The sequence below is a fragment of the Vipera ursinii genome (genome assembly GCF_947247035.1).
Source record: "Vipera ursinii genome assembly, chromosome: 14".
Taxonomy (NCBI): domain Eukaryota; kingdom Metazoa; phylum Chordata; class Lepidosauria; order Squamata; family Viperidae; genus Vipera; species Vipera ursinii.
This window is the reverse complement of record NC_139527.1, coordinates 5142338-5159999: the sequence shown is the minus strand read 5'-3', so window position 1 is coordinate 5159999 and position 17662 is coordinate 5142338. Positions and strand designations below refer to the sequence as shown.

At 44.9% G+C, this 17662-nt stretch overlaps 1 protein-coding gene across 1 annotated transcript in view; it reads left to right on the top strand.

Annotated features, from left to right (window-relative positions):
- Positions 1 to 17402, top strand: part of CLTCL1 (clathrin heavy chain like 1) — a 45872-nt gene extending 28470 nt beyond the window's left edge. Inside the window, exons 19-33 of the mRNA XM_083373221.1 lie at positions 828 to 973; positions 1850 to 2033; positions 3273 to 3465; positions 4264 to 4421; positions 4924 to 5088; positions 5672 to 5779; positions 6834 to 7001; positions 7199 to 7348; positions 7996 to 8127; positions 8701 to 8811; positions 9868 to 10038; positions 10744 to 10965; positions 12318 to 12338; positions 14263 to 14338; positions 16581 to 17402. Coding sequence (XP_083229347.1) covers positions 828 to 973; positions 1850 to 2033; positions 3273 to 3465; positions 4264 to 4421; positions 4924 to 5088; positions 5672 to 5779; positions 6834 to 7001; positions 7199 to 7348; positions 7996 to 8127; positions 8701 to 8811; positions 9868 to 10038; positions 10744 to 10965; positions 12318 to 12338; positions 14263 to 14338; positions 16581 to 16699 — 2124 coding nt within the window. The 3' untranslated portion in view covers positions 16700 to 17402. The remainder of the gene's footprint in view (positions 1 to 827; positions 974 to 1849; positions 2034 to 3272; positions 3466 to 4263; positions 4422 to 4923; positions 5089 to 5671; positions 5780 to 6833; positions 7002 to 7198; positions 7349 to 7995; positions 8128 to 8700; positions 8812 to 9867; positions 10039 to 10743; positions 10966 to 12317; positions 12339 to 14262; positions 14339 to 16580) is intronic.
- Positions 17403 to 17662: the final 260 nt, after the last annotated feature.

The following is a 17662-nucleotide window of genomic DNA, read 5'->3' as shown; positions in this document are numbered from 1 at the left end:
TTTTTCCAGAACAACAACCCCGTGAGGTGGGCTGGGCTGAGAGAAAGGGATTGCCCATAGTCACCCAGCTGCTTTCATGCTTTAGCCGGAACTAGAACTCACCATCTCCTGGTGATTGGCCCAAAGTCACCCAGCCGGCTTTTGTGCTTAAGGCAGGACTAGAACTCACCGTCTCCTGGTGATTGGCCCAAAGTCACCCAGCCAGCTTTTGTGCTTAAGGCAGGACTAGAACTCACCGTCTCCTGGTGATTGGCCCAAAGTCACCCAGCCGGCTTTTGTGCTTAAGGCAGGACTAGAACTCACCGTCTCCTGGTGATTGGCCCAAAGTCACTCAGCCAGCTTTTGTGCTTAAGGCAGGACTAGAACTCACTGTCTCCTGGTTTCTAGGCCAGCACCTCAAACACTACACTGTACACCCTTTCCTTTTTAAACTAGATTAGCATCACTGACTTGTTAATTCTTTTCATTTCTCTAAGGACGCCCAATTGCAAAGCAAGTCCCGCTTTTATCAGTTCAACACTTTTCCTTCTCTTTTTGGTAGAAGAAACTTTGGCTCACTTCTAAGTAGGTTTTTTTTTCCTTTTGATGAAAATAAATAAAAAAACAATTTGTCTAACAGCTGGTTAGTCATATGACTAACTTGCCTGCTAAGCGGGCCTTCTGAAGAATTTTGTACCCAGATACTAACACCCCACTGCCGAGTCCCACATCCACTTTCTGTTCTTCAGTGTCTTTTTAAAAGTGTGTTTCCGGGTTTTTTGCTCTCAACCTGGCTAGGATTAGTGCTTAATGATTGTTAAACGGCATCCGTGTTTTCCCAACGCCAGGTTGTCCAGACGGCGTTATCAGAAACTCAAGATCCGGAAGAGGTTTCTGTGACGGTTAAAGCCTTCATGACGGCTGATCTACCCAACGAACTGATTGAGCTACTTGAAAAGATCGTCCTGGATAATTCGGTCTTCAGCGAGCACAGGTAGGGAAGACCCCTTTTTTAAACCTTCCAAAGGTCACCTTTCTATGGCCTTAGTCGATATCTGATTTCTTCTCGTGAATGTATTTGTATGGCGCTGTCTGCAAGGCCTCTTAAGTAACAGCCAACCTTACTACAGGTGGCCCTGGATTTAGCACCACAATTGAGCCCCAAAGGTTCCCATTTTCTAGGCAAGACAATCGTTAAGAAACATTTGCCCCAATTTACGGCCTTTCTTGCCACGGTCGTTAAGTGAACCTCTGCAGTTGTGAAGTTAGTAACACCCTTGCTAAGGGAATCTGGCTTCCCCATTGACGTTGCTGATCCGGCTGCATGTGGCGATCACATGAGCCTGGGACAGTACAACCGTCATAAAGAAGAGACGAGACACTCACCTGTCTCAGATGGTGTAGGTTCTCCTGTTTGAGCAGGGGGCTGGACTAGAAGACCTCCAAGGTCCCTTCCAACTCCTAGTCTAGTCTAGTCTATTTTATTCTACTCTATTAATTCTGTTGTATTCTGCTCTGTTCTATTCTATCTATTCTACTCTACTATTTTAATTCTATTCTATTCTATTCTATTCTATTCTATTCTATTCTATTCTATTCTATTCTACTCTACTCTATTCTAATTTCAATTCTATTCTATTCTATTCTATTCTATTCACATGCCAGTTGCCAAGCATCCAAATTCTGATCACGTGACGACCGTTAGGGATGCTGCAACGGTTATAAGGGTTTAAAAAAACGGTCCTAAGTCCCTTTTCTTTCCGTGCCGTTGTAATTTCAACCAGTCACTTAGCCACCGGCCTGTAAGTTGGGAACTGCCTGTACTGCTGGAATCCGCTGGCTTAACCGTTTGCTTGTGCACGCTCGCCAGGAATCTGCAGAACCTCTTGATCCTGACGGCCATCAAAGCCGACCGCACCCGGGTGATGGAGTACATCAATCGGCTGGATAACTACGATGCCCCAGATATCGCCAACATTGCCATCAGCAATGAGCTGTACGAAGAAGCCTTTGCCATCTTTAGGAAGTTTGACGTCAACACCTCTGCCATTCAGGTGAGGCTGCAATTGGCAGCTTGCCAACCTCCGAAGATCTTTCCCAAAGGTGCTTTCCTTCCCCCCCCCTCCCCCCAGGAGGCAACCGGAGTTCCTTGTTTTTTCTTTGAAGAAGTTTCGCTTCTCCTCTGAGAAGCTTCCTCAGCTCTGACTGGATGGTGGGGAGTGGAAGGATTGGTACTCCTTGCAGACGGCTGGTCATTTGCATCCTTTTAGAGACTCCTTGAGGCCACCTGCAGGTTTACCTGCGTCTTTAGGGTCACCTGAGTGGTGCATGTGGGCGGGGAGCCTTCTTGGCTGCAGGATGTTTTTTTTGCCCTGGGTTCCTTCACTGTTGAGGGCAGGCACAGGCTGTTGGGGATGAGTCTGTGTTAAGACTGCCTCTCAGACTGAAGCTCGAATGGCTCCTGTAGTTTGCAATGATTTCTGGAAATCCGTTCAGACTCCCGCACCATTCGAAGGGCGTTCATCCCGAAGCGCCTGGCTAAATGGCGATTCTCAGTCATCCAGGTCGGGCTTGTCCCAAAGGTGCTTTTTCAGGAGGCAACTGGACTTCCTTGGCTTTCCTTGAAGACGTTTCCCTTCTCCTCCAAGAAGCTTCCTCAGCTCGGACTGGATGGTGGGGAATGGAAGGATTTATACTCCTTGCAGATAGCTGGTCATTTGCCTTCTTTTAGAGAGTCGTTGGAGGTTTACCTGTGTCCTCAGGGTCACCTGAGCGGTGCAAATAGGTCTGGAGCCTTCTTGGAGCTGCCAAACCTTGGATGAGCAGTGCAACGTCTTCAGAGAAAAAGAAGAAAATCCAGTTGACTCGTGAAAAAGCACCTTTGGGGGGGGGTGTAACTTTGACCTGGATGACTGAGAATCTCCATAGACTTCAAAGAGCTCCATTTTTTTTTCCTTTTCTTTCTGGTGTTGGCTTAGATCTGGGTTCTCCAAAGTTGGCAACTTTATGACTCGTTGACAACTTCAGCGAACCTGAGAGCTGAAGAAGCTTCCTGGAGGAGAAGCCAAACGTCTTCAAAGAAAAACAAGGAAGTCCAATTGCCTCCTGGGGAAAAAAAAAAGCACCTTTTGGCTTAAGACTTGTGGATTTCAACTCCCAGAATTCCTCCGCCAGGAATTTTGGAAGTCCACAAAGTCTTAAAAGTGGCCAACTTTGGGGATTGTTGGCCTGGCTCCTCCTTTTAAAAAACCTGGACCGGTGTTTCTGAAATCTCATCTTGCGCCCTTTGATAGGTGTTGATAGAACACATCGGCAATTTGGATCGTGCCTATGAATTTGCCGAGCGGTGTAACGAGCCGGCTGTGTGGAGTCAGCTGGGCAGAGCACAGCTTCAGAAGGACTTGGTTAAGGAAGCCATAGATTCTTACATCAAAGCTGATGATCCGTCTGCCTATATGGAGGTTGTGCAGGCAGCCAACAGAAATGGTAAGCCAATTTTTTTTTTTAAAATTTCCACTGGAATATCAGAAAAAATTTGCCCATTTGTTCGGTCAGCCGGCATTTGATAGTAATGGATTCTACTCCGCTTCGGTCTCTGTTTTTCAAAACCTCCGTGTTAAGAATATACATTACTTTTCTATTCTTTTTTTCTCTTTGCACTTATAGCATGCATATTACCTCCGCCTCCATATTTTGATAGATGTATCTGTTTAAAATACACAGTTATTCAGAAATGCAAAACATAATTCAGAAATGCAAAACACTTTTAACGTGCATATTAGTTTTAAGTTACTTGCATTGGTTTGTTTAAAAATGTGATCATGCAGAAGCAACAGCTCCCAACCTTTTTTATGCCCCTAGAACGCTTCTGATATATTCTCGCACCCATTACAAAAGTTCAGCAATGAATTATGCATATACACTATAATTTTGAAAACCCACGTTTTCACATCCCCTGGAATATCATCTCATACCCCCAGTTGGGAACCCCTGAAGCTGGCCAATAAAAAATCTGCATGACTCTAAATCTGTGTAAGTCTGTCATTATACGTGGCAATGTACACAGTTGTTTAAATCAGCTTGAAACATAAAGATACCAAAGAAATCATTTCCTAAAATATTTTTCTGTATGGGATCCGTTTGTCAGCATATCGGTAAACCTCCCATTGCTACGTACGGTATTCTTCCGTTCATTCCATCGCTGGTTTTTTGCAAATGCCTGACATCCTGAAAATGTCATTGTAAAATAAATTATTTGTTCTCTCTTTTTTGTGTCCCTTCAAGATAACTGGGAGGACCTGGTCAAATTCTTACAGATGGCTCAGAAGAAGGCCAGAGAGTCTTACGTTGAGACTGAACTGATTTTTGCCTTAGCCAAAACAAACCGACTTTCGGAGCTAGAAGAATTTGTTAGTGGCCCTAACAATGCACACATACAACAGGTATTTTTATTTATTTATTTATTTATTCATTCATTCATTCATTCATTCATTCATTCATTCAGTCGGCGGCTTACCTTACCACAGGTTAACTGGGCGGCTTACAATATTAAATTTTATTTGGAGGTTAAAAATTTTAGCACAATTAAATTAAACATAATTCCTAAGAAATGACATGGTGTAGTGATGAATAAGGATAATAATTTTGATTAAATGTGTCAGTCCTCTTGATTTCCAGAGAGTCCGGGCAATTTGCAGATTGTTAAAACATTTTAACAACTAGAAAACCACAGAAGGCAAAAATTGAACAAAACTGGGTTGCACCGGTAGTTTTCCTGTGTGAGCTAGACAAGTGCAAGGCCAAGCAAGCAGAATTTGTCACTAGGTGGGGCCAACCCTGAGAAGAACAGCAAAAACTAAATCATGGTTTGTTGCTTAGCACACTGATGCCGGCGTTCACATTCTGTTTCTTTGCCATTGGTCAATTTTGTCCTCTTGTCTCCAGGTTGGTGATCGCTGCTACGAGGAAGGGATGTACGATGCGGCCAAGCTACTCTACAATAACGTGTCGAATTTTGGGCGCCTGGCTTCCACCTTGGTGCACCTGGGGGAGTACCAAGTAGCTGTGGATAGCGCCCGCAAAGCGAACAGCACCAGGACATGGAAAGAGGTGAGTTGCTTGGCATTCTTCAAGGGGAAAGACATTTTAACTTAAGATCGTAACTCAGCCTGGGATCAAGTTGCTTAAACGGATCATCATCACCCAATTTTACGATCCCTTTTGCAGCAGTCAGCCAGCAATTACAGTAATCGTAAAGCGAGTCCCTTGCCCGCAATGGGTGGTGGGGGGTTTCTTGGCCAGAAAACGGAAGGAAATGCAGTTTTCTGGAACAGCTGACATCCTGTAGCCTGTAACACCATCAAACATCCACATGTGTTTATCCCATGTCCTTGGGAAGGACTCGTTACGTGGGGGGAAAGGCCAGATCCTGTTTGAACATCTGGATGATTGCAATGAACCCTGATTATTAGCATTGACAAAATCCCCACGGCTCAATTGCAAAAAGGCAACTTTACTGGGAACAGCTGACATCCTGCGAGGAGACCTGTAACACCGTCAGACAATACCTGCTTGTCCCAGATCCTTGGGATAAGGGGAAGAAATGCCAACTCCAGTCTGAACCTCTGGGTGACATCTGTGCAAATCAGTGGATTCAATTGTTCACTTTTGCTAAGCTTGTCTTTGGTTGCAGGTGTGTTTTGCCTGCGTGAACGGAAAGGAATTCCGGCTTGCGCAGATATGCGGCTTGCACATCGTAATCCACGCGGATGAACTTGAAGAACTGATAAGCTACTATCAGGTTGGCACAAAAGTTACCAAAGATATTTCTGACACACTTCCTCCCACTGAACGGCTAAAGTTATAAACAGCCCTAGTATTTGTGGGCCAAATGAATCCCACACTAGCATCCTTTTAAGACAATAGCATTTTAAAAAAAAACAAAATTTTTCCCACCAAACCCTAAGAAGCTGAGAACAGTTCCTGGAGGTTACATACGTTTAGCTGAAATTTTATTTAAATTTTAGAATGAAATTTGACATATCATAATCAGTTTTTCATCTCTGTGATGAATAAGCCTCTATTGCTTATTTTATCCAAATGCAATTAGTTTTAATCGTTTACGTCGGTGCACAACCACTTTAAACTTAATGCAGATTGAGTTCTAAACTCGATTGTAAAAAAAACACAAAAAACAATTTTTGTAACAGTTCTCAAAAGTTTGGAATATTTTACCTGATTCAGTTGTCTGTGCCATCAACTTTCACAGTTTTCATTCTAACTTAACTTCCCTATTTAAGAGGTCCCTAAGGGGGCCTGTGTAAATGCACTAATGTGCCTCCTGTGACACTTTAATTTTCTTACTTGGTTGGTTCGAATTTATATTTTTTGCCTGATGAATGAAGTTTTTAAAAAATGTTTGGAATGTCTTCTCTTTTAATCAGAGATGCTTCTTAAGAAGTTTCCTTCTGAAGTTTCAGGGGATTTTTGAAATAATAGGAAATACTTGCAATTCCAGCTTTAGATTTTGGCTCTGGTTTGCTCTCCATATTAGTTTTCAGAACATTTTGTTACCAGACTAGATAACCTTATCAGCAGGATTTTATTCTCCTATTCCTCTTATAGTTTATATAAGGCTTGTGTGCCAGTGTGGTCTGTGATTGGTTGCTCGTTTGGAGCTGTTTTAAATTTAAATTCTGAGCAGCTGATTGGTTCTCTTGTTGATTGGTTCTTGATGGTCTGGTTTCTTACGTATTCACATGCTGGAATGGAAGTTTGTGGGATTATCTACTGATCTTGTTTAGCTGCAGAGGTGGTCTAAGCTGCTTTAACCGGCTTGTGCTCTTGACTTGCAGGGCCGCGGTTACTTTGAGGAATTGATCGGTCTCTTGGAAGCAGCTCTTGGTCTGGAACGGGCCCACATGGGGATGTTCACCGAACTTGCTATTTTATATTCCAAATATAAGCCTCAGAAGATGAAAGAACATCTGGAGCTCTTCTGGTCCAGAGTCAATATCCCAAAGGTATCTGATCTTATATTCCTGAAGTCACGTAAATAACTGGTATGGTTCCGTTTTCCAGCTAGCTTCATAAAATTACCACAAAAAGTCAAATAGTTTGGGTACCGGTAACTTTATCGTCCCTTGGACTCTGGTTCTTCCTTTTCACTGTTGACTTCCAAACCCTCTCTCCCCCCCCCCCCCCCCCCCGTGTCTTCAAGGTCCTCCGAGCAGCAGAACACGCCCACCTATGGGGAGAGCTTGTCTTCCTCTATGATAAATACGAAGAATATGACAATGCAATAATCACCATGATGAACCATCCGACAGATGCTTGGAAGGAAGGACAGTTCAAGGACATCATTGCCAAGGTGAACACCTATAAAGTGAAAGGAGTGGAGTGGAGTAGAATGGAATGGAATGGAATGGAATGGAATGGAATGGAATGGAATGGAATGGAATGGAATGGAATGGAATGGAATGGAATAGAATAGAATAGAATAGAATAGAATAGAATAGAATAGAAAAGAAAAGAATTGGGAGAATAGGAATAGAATAGAATAGAAAATATGGAGTAGAGTGGAGTAGAATAGAATATGAAATAGAATAGAATAGAATATGAAATAGAATAGAATATGAAATAGAATAGAAAAGAATTGGGAATAGAATAGGAATAGAATAGAATAGAATATGAAAGAATAGAAAAGAATTGGGAATAGAATAGAATCAGAAAATAGAATAGAATAGAATATGAAATTAGAATAGGATATGAAAGAATAGAAAAGAATTGGGAATAGAATAGAATCAGAAAATAGAATAGAATAGAATATGAAATTAGAATAGAATATGAAAGAATAGAATAGAATATGAAATTAGAATAGAATATGAAAGAATAGAATAGAAAAGAATTGGGAATAGAACAGAATAGGAATAGAATAGTTCTTCAACGTTGGGTAGTTAAATTTAATGTACCGTTTAAGAGGCTAACAGTTTTCTTAACCCATTCTTACCCTCGCAGGTTGCCAATGTAGAGTTGTATTACCGAGCCCTGCAATTTTATTTGGATTACAAACCGTTGCTGATCAACGATCTCCTCCTCGTATTATCCCCACGGCTGGATCACACCAGGACAGTCAGCTTTTTCTCCAAGGTGACTTTAAAAAGACCCACTCCTGGAATGAACTGGCCAGTACTGAGTTCAGACGGGATGGTCTAAGGCAGCGGTCCCCCACCTTTTGGGCACCAGGGACCGGTTTCGTGGCAGACAATTTTTCCATGGATTGGAGGAAGGGGGGGGGAGGAGGATGGTTTTGGTTTGACTCGCCTGCCGCTGTCCTTCCAGCTGTGCAGCCTAGTTCCCAACCAGTTTGTGGCCCAGAGGCTGGGCACCCCTGGTCTAAGGCAAAAGGAAGGTTTTCAGTTTCCATATGTATTGTTTCCATTTGTATAAGTGGAACCCAGTGTTTTGAGGAGTTATTTTTCCAACTGTTTTCCATGCATTTTATCCTGAAAGACTCTTTTGGGGAAAAGGCAAGCTTCCATTTTTACAGCTGTTTGAATGATAAATTTTGATAAGCACTCACCAAATATTTCTGTCTCTCCCTTTCTCTTTCTTTCTTTCTTTCTTTCCTTCCTTCCTTCCTTCCTTCCTTCCTTCCTTCCTTCCTTCCTTCCTTCTTTCTTTTTCTTTCTTTTTGTCTTAAATGTTTGCTTTCTCCCGTAGGTTAATCAGCTACCTCTTGTGAAACCTTATTTGCGCTCAGTCCAGAATCACAATAACAAAGGGGTCAACGAGGCACTGAACAATCTTCTCACAGAGGAGGAAGATTACCAAGTGAGTTTTGGAAGCAGATTTGTACACCTACAACAGTGTGAATACCATATGGACGTCATGTGATTCGCAGCTTGCTCCAGCATACGTGATGATTCAGTATAGGAAATAGCTCCTCTGTTCTCGGGGGACCCCATAGATGGGTCAACACTTCCTTAACCAATAGGAGCCGTCTAAAAATGTTGGAATTACCTTTTGTAGAATTCACGGTTCCATTCTGCATGGAATACCAATAGCAACAGCACTTAGATTTATATTCCGCTTCACAGGGCTTTTACAGCCCTCTCTAAGCGGTTTACAGAGTCGGCCTATTTCCCCCAACAATCTGGATCCTCATTTTACCCATCTCCGAAGGATGGAAGGCTGAGTAAACCTTGAGCCGGTCAGGATCGAACGGATGGCTGAGGGCAGTGAGTTAGCCTGCAATGCTGCCTTCTAGCCACTGTGCAGAAAGGGAGAGAAAGGGAGAGGGAGGGAGGGAGGGTAGGAAGGAAGGAAGGAAGGAGCATTAGCATTTATATACCACTTCACAGTGCTTTACATCCTTCTCTAAGCGGCACATTGCCTTCCAAAATCTGGGTCCTCATTTTTACCGACCTTGGAAGGTTGAGTCAACTCCTGGCAGCGAGCAGTGACTTAGCCTGCAAAACTGCTTTCTAATCACTGAGCACCATGGAATTCTGGGAAGTGTAATTTCAGCAGTCCCAGAAGGCATCAGTTCAAACCGTTTTGGGCCAAATCTGTCTTTTCCCCAAAGAACAAGTGTTAGATGCGCAGAAACAGGTCTACTTCTGAACAGTTTCATGCAGGAGTGCCGTTGGGAGATTCTCCGTCCTCCAGGTTGTGCCCAAGGCAACTGGACTTGCTTGTGTCCCCCCCCCCCCCCCCGAAGACGTTTCACTTCTCATCCAAGAAGCTTCTTCAGCTTGACTGGATGGTGAGGAATGAACATTCCCCCCCGTCACCCAGTCAGAGCTGAAAAAAGCGTCTTGGATTTCTTTTTTCAGCAAGGTCCCTAACACCTGCCCGGGCCTTCTTTTTCCCCCCGTCTCCCAACAGGGCTTACGAGCATCTATTGATGCTTACGATAACTTTGATAATATCACCTTGGCTCAGCGTCTGGAAAAGCACAGGTTAATTGAGTTCAGACGGATCGCCGCTTACTTGTACAAAGGCAATAATCGGTGGAAGCAGAGTGTGGAGCTGTGCAAGAAAGATCGGCTTTATAAGGTCAGTTCACATGTTTTGCAAACTGGGTGGGAGGGCGCTGGGCAGGCTTTGATCCCAAGTCGTAAGTACCTTTTATTTAGGTTCCGTCGTAACTTTTTAACGGGTCGCTAAAAGACCTATTGTAAATCGAGGGCTCGCCCTAGGCATCTGAGGAGGAGGGCAGGAGAAGAAGCAATGGATGGAGACTAAACAAGGAGAGAAGCAACCTAGAACTACTAAGGAGAAATTTCCTGACAGCGAGAACAATTAATCAGTGGAATAACTTGCCTCCAGAAGTTGTAAGTGCTCCAACACTGGAATGGAATGGAACAGAATAGAATAGAGTAACAGAGTTGGAAGGGACCTTGGAGGTCTTCTAGTCCAACCCCCTGCTCAGGCAGGAAGCCCTATACCCTTTCAGACAAACGGTTGTCCAACCTCTTCTTAAAAGCCTCCAGTTTTGGAGCAGCCACAACTTCTGGAGGCAAGTCGTTCCACTGATTAATTGTTCTGGCTGTCAGGAAATTTCTCCTTAGTTCCAGGTTGCTTCTCTCCTGGCTTTGCTTTCTACTGTGCCTGTACGGATCTGTCAGTAAAGTTACACTCTTGGTAAAATTAGCTCCCAATAGTTTCTTCTGCTGCCTGTGCCAGTGGGATGGTTGACAGCTATTTCATAATAAAAATAACTAACACCCATTCTAAGGTGCCACGTTGCTCTTTCCGTAGGACGCCATGCAATACGCGGCCGAATCCAAAGACGCCGAACTGGCGGAGAAACTCCTTCAGTGGTTCCTGGAGGAAGACAAGAAGGAGTGTTTTGCGGCTTCTCTCTTCACGTGTTATGACTTGCTGCATCCCGACGTGGTCCTGGAGTTGGCATGGCGACACAACATTACGGACTTTGCGATGCCTTACTTCATTCAGGTGATGAGGGAGTACCTGACCAAAGTAAGTACGGCTTCTTTGCGCAAAGGGGTCTTGCTCTGCTCCAAGCAGTTTTTGTTTTTTTTAAAAAAAAACTTGTCAAAAACTCGCTGAATGACTTAAAGGCATCTCGAGTGCCAGGGGAACGCCTGTACCCATGGCGTCATTTGCTTAATCAAAGCTGTTGATCGATGTTTAAGTGGCATCGCTCTTTGGGGACGTGGATCGGGTAATGCCTGTAATTGAATATTGATCGCAGCCTGGCAGGCGTTATTTCAATAGCAACTAGGCTGGCTGCATTCGTTCCCTGGCACTGGGACCTATTGGATTTTGTAAAATAAAAATAAAAATGGAGAAGCTCTCTATGGCTTAAAAAATACAGGTAGTCCTCAGCTTGCGACCCCAGTAGAGCCCAGACTGCCCAAAGACAGTTTGTTAAGTGAGCTTTGCCCCATTGTACGACTTTTCTTGCCACCGTTGTTAAGCGAATCGCCGCAGGTGTTAAGCTAGCCACATGGCGGTGAAGTGAATCTGGCTTCCCTTTGGACTTGGCTTGTCGGAATGTCGCCCGAAGGGGATCGCTTGACCCTCCCCGGGACTCTGCAGCCGTCGTAAATATGAGTCAGTTGCCAAGCATCCGAATTTCGAACCGTGCAAGGGCTGTAAGTGTGAAAAATGGTCCTAAGTCACTTTTTTCAGTGCCCTTGTAACTTCAAGCAGTCGCTAAGACTTCAGGGGTCTTCAAACTTGGCCCTTTTATGACTTGTGGACGTCAACTCCCAGAATTCCTCAGCCAGGCATGCTGGCTGAGGAATTCTGGGAGTTGAAGTCCACAAGTCATAAAAGGGCCAAGTTTGAAGACCTCTGTGCTAAGTGAACTGTTGTAAGTTGAGGATTGCCTGTAATAACGTTGCATCTCGGCCCAGAAACGCAGCATTTCCATCTGCGATAAGCATCCCGTTATTCCAAAAGGTGTTTTCATCGTCACAGCGAACTCATTTTTCCCTAATTTCCATTTCGACGACTCTGGAATTTTCAGATTCGTTAGTGCAACTGAAGCATTTGGAATCGCCAAAGCACAGAGGCATTTTAATCCACTGTCCACCAATATAAATCAGCTTATTATTGTTATTATTATCATCGTCGTCATCGTGTCTATAAAACGACATTCAACCCTTGAGTAAAATGCAGATTTTGCAGCGCCTCAGATATTGTGTCTCTCTCTCTCTGCTTCTCTTTCCTAACTCGGTGGCATTTGTCCGTTTCTCCCCCCCCAATGTTACCTTTTCTTTTTGCATTTGTCTTGAACTTGATTTTGTGACCTTTTTTTTCCCTTTTGATTTTAAATATTCCCCTCTTTTTAATTTTCTTTGCAGGTTGATGGTCTGTTTAATAAGGTGACGCTCTCTCTAGTTTTATGCTCTTGTGTTGTTGTTTTTAATTGGTGTCGTTAAAAATTAGATCTAAAGATGCAGCTGTCTCGCTATAGCTTGCACCGAAAAGCAGAATAATCTAGCTTCATCTAACTAATGTCATAGTACTTCATCAAGAACTTGGAAAAATCCAGCCGGACTCGCATCTGCATCGCTGGGAAGGAAAACGTTTAGTTTCCACTGAAGACTAACAGAAACGTTCAGCAAGATAGCACACGTTTAATATATATCTGATAGACTGGATCTTTCTTGGGAGGATTCTTAATGCAGCGGTCAGCTTTTCTATCCTAAAGTACTCCTACCTATTAGGAAAAAAAACCCTACTTGTTCTATGGAAAGTACTAAAAGAAAATAGTGCGGAATAAATGGAATACAGGTAGTCCTTGACTTAGGATCACAACTGAGCCCAAATTTTTTTGTTGCTAAGCGAGACAGTTGTTAAGTGAGTTTTGACCCATTTTATGACCTTCCTGGGCACCGTTGTTAAATTAGTAACAAGGCGGTCAAGTGAATCTTGGCTTCCCCATTGATTTTGCCCGTCAGAAGCTTGCAAAAAGCGTTCACAAGGAGCCTAGGTTGCTGCAACCGTCATAATGCCAGCCAGTTGCCGAGCGTCTCAATTTTGATCACATGACCATGGGGATGCTGCCCCGGCCGTAGGTGTGGAAAAACGGTCAAAAGACGCTTTTCTTCCCCAGTGCTGTTGTAACTTCCAGCGGTCACTAAATGAAACAACACTCGAGGACTATCTGTATAGCCACCCAATCTGTTCACTAAACGAAAAGGGGGGAGTTTCCGTTATGGTCCTCTCCAGGTTGAAGTCCGGTTGGATTTTGCAAGTGGTAAGTGTCTACTAAGCCGTTGGTCTTCAGGAAACAGCATGCACCATCAGTCTGGTATTAAAATAAGAACTAATTTAGCACACGGAACTAGTCATAAAACTTCCCCTCCTTTTAGTGCAAGTTGTTTTAACTTCCATCCCTCGAGCATCTACCTAACGAGCTAGATCCCAAAGGACATTCTTCCTATTAACAAAGCCTGGGACGCTTTTGGCCGTGCGGTGAGAATGCCTGCCTAAATTGGCGGTCGATAAAGGTCAGTGGGATTCAAGAGAGATTAAACCGTTTGTGAGAACGTCCTGATTCTAGGCTGATGACTCTCTTGACTCCGCCCCTGGTTTTCTGCCTGATCTTCTCCTGCATCCCGGATTCTTTCCCCACCAACCTGCGCTCTTCCCACGAGGAAGGGCTCAAGAGGAAAGCTTGCCCGTTTTCCTGTTGGATCAGCGATTGGTTTGGGATCCGCCGCGCGCATGTCACGCAGTCAGACTGGTGCCTCGGAGCAGGTTTAACCTGCCCAGCTGCCCTTCAGTGAAAGCACCCACCATCATTCTGCTCTCCACCTTATAAAAGTGCTCCCTCACACATACACACACACACACACACACACACACACACACACCACCACCACCACCATCATCATCATCACCACCACCTACATTTGCCCTCTGGCAGGACTAGGGTGATACCTGCGATTCATATCTTGGGATCCGCCGAAAGCTTTGAAAGCGAATCAAAGCTGCTGCCCCTCTGGTTAATCCTGCCCCCTTGGCAATCCGATCCCACCCTTGCTTGCCAGTCGGTCAAGATGGTAAGCCAATGACCCCTCTTAGCAGTTGCCTTCCCAAACGGGCCACGGGTTCAACCAGGTTGTCCCATCCCCCGAGACCTCTAAAACAGAAGCCGCTCGGCAGGTGGCAGCTGAAACGGAATCTGCCTTCAGAGTTTGGAATTACCTAACCCGGAGAAAGGTAAGGTAAGGATGGCCACCAAACTCTGGCTGCCCCTTGGTCTTTCTTGAACGTCTCCCGTTTCCCTTTGTAACTCAGGTGGATAAACTCGACGCTTCGGAAAGCCTAAGGAAAGAAGAGGCGCAGGTAGCAGAACCTACTCCTATTGTATACGGTAGGTGGAAATATACTTTTTTTTTAAAAAAAAAACCCAACATATTGTTTCCAGGGCCTTCCGTGATGGCTTTAGATGACTTATTTTAACCTGAAAACTCTTCTGCCTCTTGTTCTCCCTTCTCCTAATTCCTACGCGGTGTAGGATTACAAATAAGCATTCCAGAATTTTTATTTTTTTAAAAAAAAATTAGCTAGCTTGGTTTCTTTTTCCCTAAGGTTCCTTAAGGTTTTAAGCACAGTTCTGGCTTACTTCGAATAAGTCTGGTGACGTTGCTCGGGGTGTACAACCTCAAGAATTTTTTGTTTGTTTGTTTTTTTTGAACACGTTCCCTGGCCTTAGTCCTCCGTCCACCCACCTTTCTCTGTGCAAGAAACAGCTTGTAATTCAGGTTGGCAGAGAGAGAGAGAGAGAGAGAGAGAGAGAGAGAGAAACATCTGGTCCGTAAATTACGGAGTGATCTTTCACGTTTGAAGGTGGACAAGATTTGGGGTCTCACTGCTCCTTCATTTCAGCCCCTTCCCCGTAACACCAGAGTGGGTCTCATGAATTGGCTGGGGAGGGAACGTTCCTTCCGGAAGGAGTAAGAAGTTGGGAAATGAAATCTGGGTGGGTGGATGTGTGTGTGTGTGTGGGGGGGGGGGAGATTTTTTGCTTGAGGAGATGAAACCGTGCTTCTTCACCGACCTAAAATCAGTCTGGCAGAAGGTAGATTTTACTGACCCATTGCCTTCTAGGTCTCCATTAAAGGAAGCTCCTGGTGGTGAGGTCAGTCTGCCTGCAGGCATGATTTTTACAGGGGAATTCCCTGCATGAGGCATGTCACTTCTTAACCCTTCCCCCTCCCTCCCCATATGTGTTTGACGTGTGGCAAAATTAATTCTCTGCTTAGGCTGGGGACGAAGAACTAACAGACCTAACTGCAGTTTGATCCAGCGTTGTTCCTGCAGATGTTCTGCACTTTACCTTAACCTTAAAAGATTGCCTTAATCTAGATTTCTGTCTGTAGTAGTTGTCACCTTAGACACCCAAAAAGCGAACTTTACTGGCTACTCTGCTAACTGCAAAGAACGAGGTACTGGAACTCCAGAGTAGTTTCCCCTCCGTGCTTCTCTAGTCATTCCTTCCAAGCTTTTCCAAAAGGCTACTGGGCTGGCTTTTTCTTTTTCCTTTTTTCCCTTGAAAACCTTTTGCTTCTCATCCAAAAGCTGACTGAAGAAGCTTCTTGGGTGAGAAGCGAAACGTTTTCAAGAAAGACCAGTTGCCTCCTGAAAAAGCACCTCGGGGACAACCCTGCCCTGGAGGATGGATAATCTCCATAGACAAATCGGCCTCAACACCGGTTCTCAACACACAAGGAATTCCATCCTTGACCTCCTCACTTCTCAAAGGATGGAGAAGCCGGGGTTGGGGAAAGCCGTTTGCCCAGTTCCGTTGGAAGTCTTGGGTCATCGGCTTCCTTCATCCAGCAAGCCAAGCCACGCTTGTGAATTGGTTGGAATGGATGAGCAGTGGATCATGAAGCAGGATCCAATCAAGCTGCAACCCCTTGCAGCTTGGGCTCCTGAGTGAGTAGGCAAAATGTAAGAGTGGAGGAAGGATAAGTCAGCGTTAAAGAGTTTAGCAGGGGCTTTGGTTTGGGGGTGAAAACTGGAAAGTTACATTCCCCTTCAGTTGCTGGCTTGGCCACCCCCCTCCAGAACACACACCTCGAATCTATAGGCTTGTCTCCAGTGGTTCAGCTAGATTCCTTTAGTCAGCCTCTCTTGTAATACCTAGAATCTAGAACCCTAGGGCTGGAAGGGACCTTGGAGGTCTTCTAGTCCAACCCTCCGCTCCAGGTAGAGGCCTTCTACCATCCCGGTCAAATGGTTGTCCAGCCTATTTTTGACAACCTCCAGTGATGGAGCATCCACAGCCCCAGGAGGCCAGCAATTCCACTGATTGATTGTTCTCACTGTCCAGGAATTGCTCCTTAGTTCTAGATTGGGTCTCTCTTTACCAAGCTTCCACCCACTGCCTCTGGTCCTACCTCCTGTTGCTCTGGAGAACGGGTCACTCCCCTCTTCTCTGGGACACCCCCTCAACTATTAGAAGACAGTTATGAAGTCCTCTCCCCCCCCCAAATCCTTCTCTTCAATGATTTAGCCTATGATTTAGCCTCCAGACCCCACCTACACAACGGTCTGTCCAGCTGAGATGGCTTTTCGTTGTCTAACCCAACCTCTCTGCCTCCTTACAGGCCAGCAGCTGATGCTCACAGCCGGCCCCAACACCGTTCCTCCCCAGGGCAACTTTCCCTACGGATACCCAACAGCGCCAGGATTCGGCCAGCCGCCGGTTTACGGATACAACATGTAACTTGCACTGCGACCGACCTTGTCACTGGTCACCTCTTCTACTCTTTCCGTCCCATCTTCCTCTTTTTTTTTCTTTTTTTCTTTCTCTTTTTTTTTTTTTTTGTCTCAGAAGGCACCAGACACAGCTCTCTCCGTTGGCTTCGACCGCCTTCCTGTGCCCTCCGTGGCTCACGAGGCCTCGAAAGGTTGCTGTTATTTATTGCTAAGTCCTGTCGCATTTCAATTTCCACGAGGCAGCTCCCCTTGCCCCCCTCGTTTTATTTTGGGTACCCACCACCTGAAGCCCTCCCCCCCCCCCGTCCAAACCTTAACGCCGCATCTCTGCTCCGTTAGTACAGCAATAACTTCTTCAAGCCAGGGGCGGTAGGGGTGGGAACGGGGAAGAAGATGTCCAGGAAATGGAAGAAGGGACGTTGCTGTCGCTTTTCTGATTTCTTCCGCCAGATCTGTTGTTTGTTTGTTTTGTTGTTTGTTTTGTTTTGCTAATCCAGTTGTTTCTGGACGGCATCCAGGGGTTAATGCTTCAAAAGGTACTCTTTTAACGAAACGATGCAGCCGTGCGAATAAGGCGGAATGAGCTTTGGGGAATTTCCTGGATGGGTTTTAGGGTCGTGTTTTTAAAATCATATGTAACACCCCTCCCCCTTCTCTTCTTCCTCCTTTCCTTCGGTTTGTTTCGAATACCTGCCCCCCCTCCCCCCGCCCTCCAAAAAAAAAAAAAGGGAATTTTAAGTACGTAGAATGGGAAAGAGTCTTAGATTGGATAGAAGGCCACCGGGAGAGAAACGAGGGGAAATTGCTTCTTGAAGTAAGTTTTTGAAACTCTTTGATTGGAGAATAAATTGGATCCTATCTCGGCGCAGATTATTTCCCCGTTTTTTTTCCGCAGTAATGTAGGGCGGGCACAACAAAAGGTATTTACTGGTATTTAAAAGGGGGGAGGGGAAAGACCACGAATGCAGCT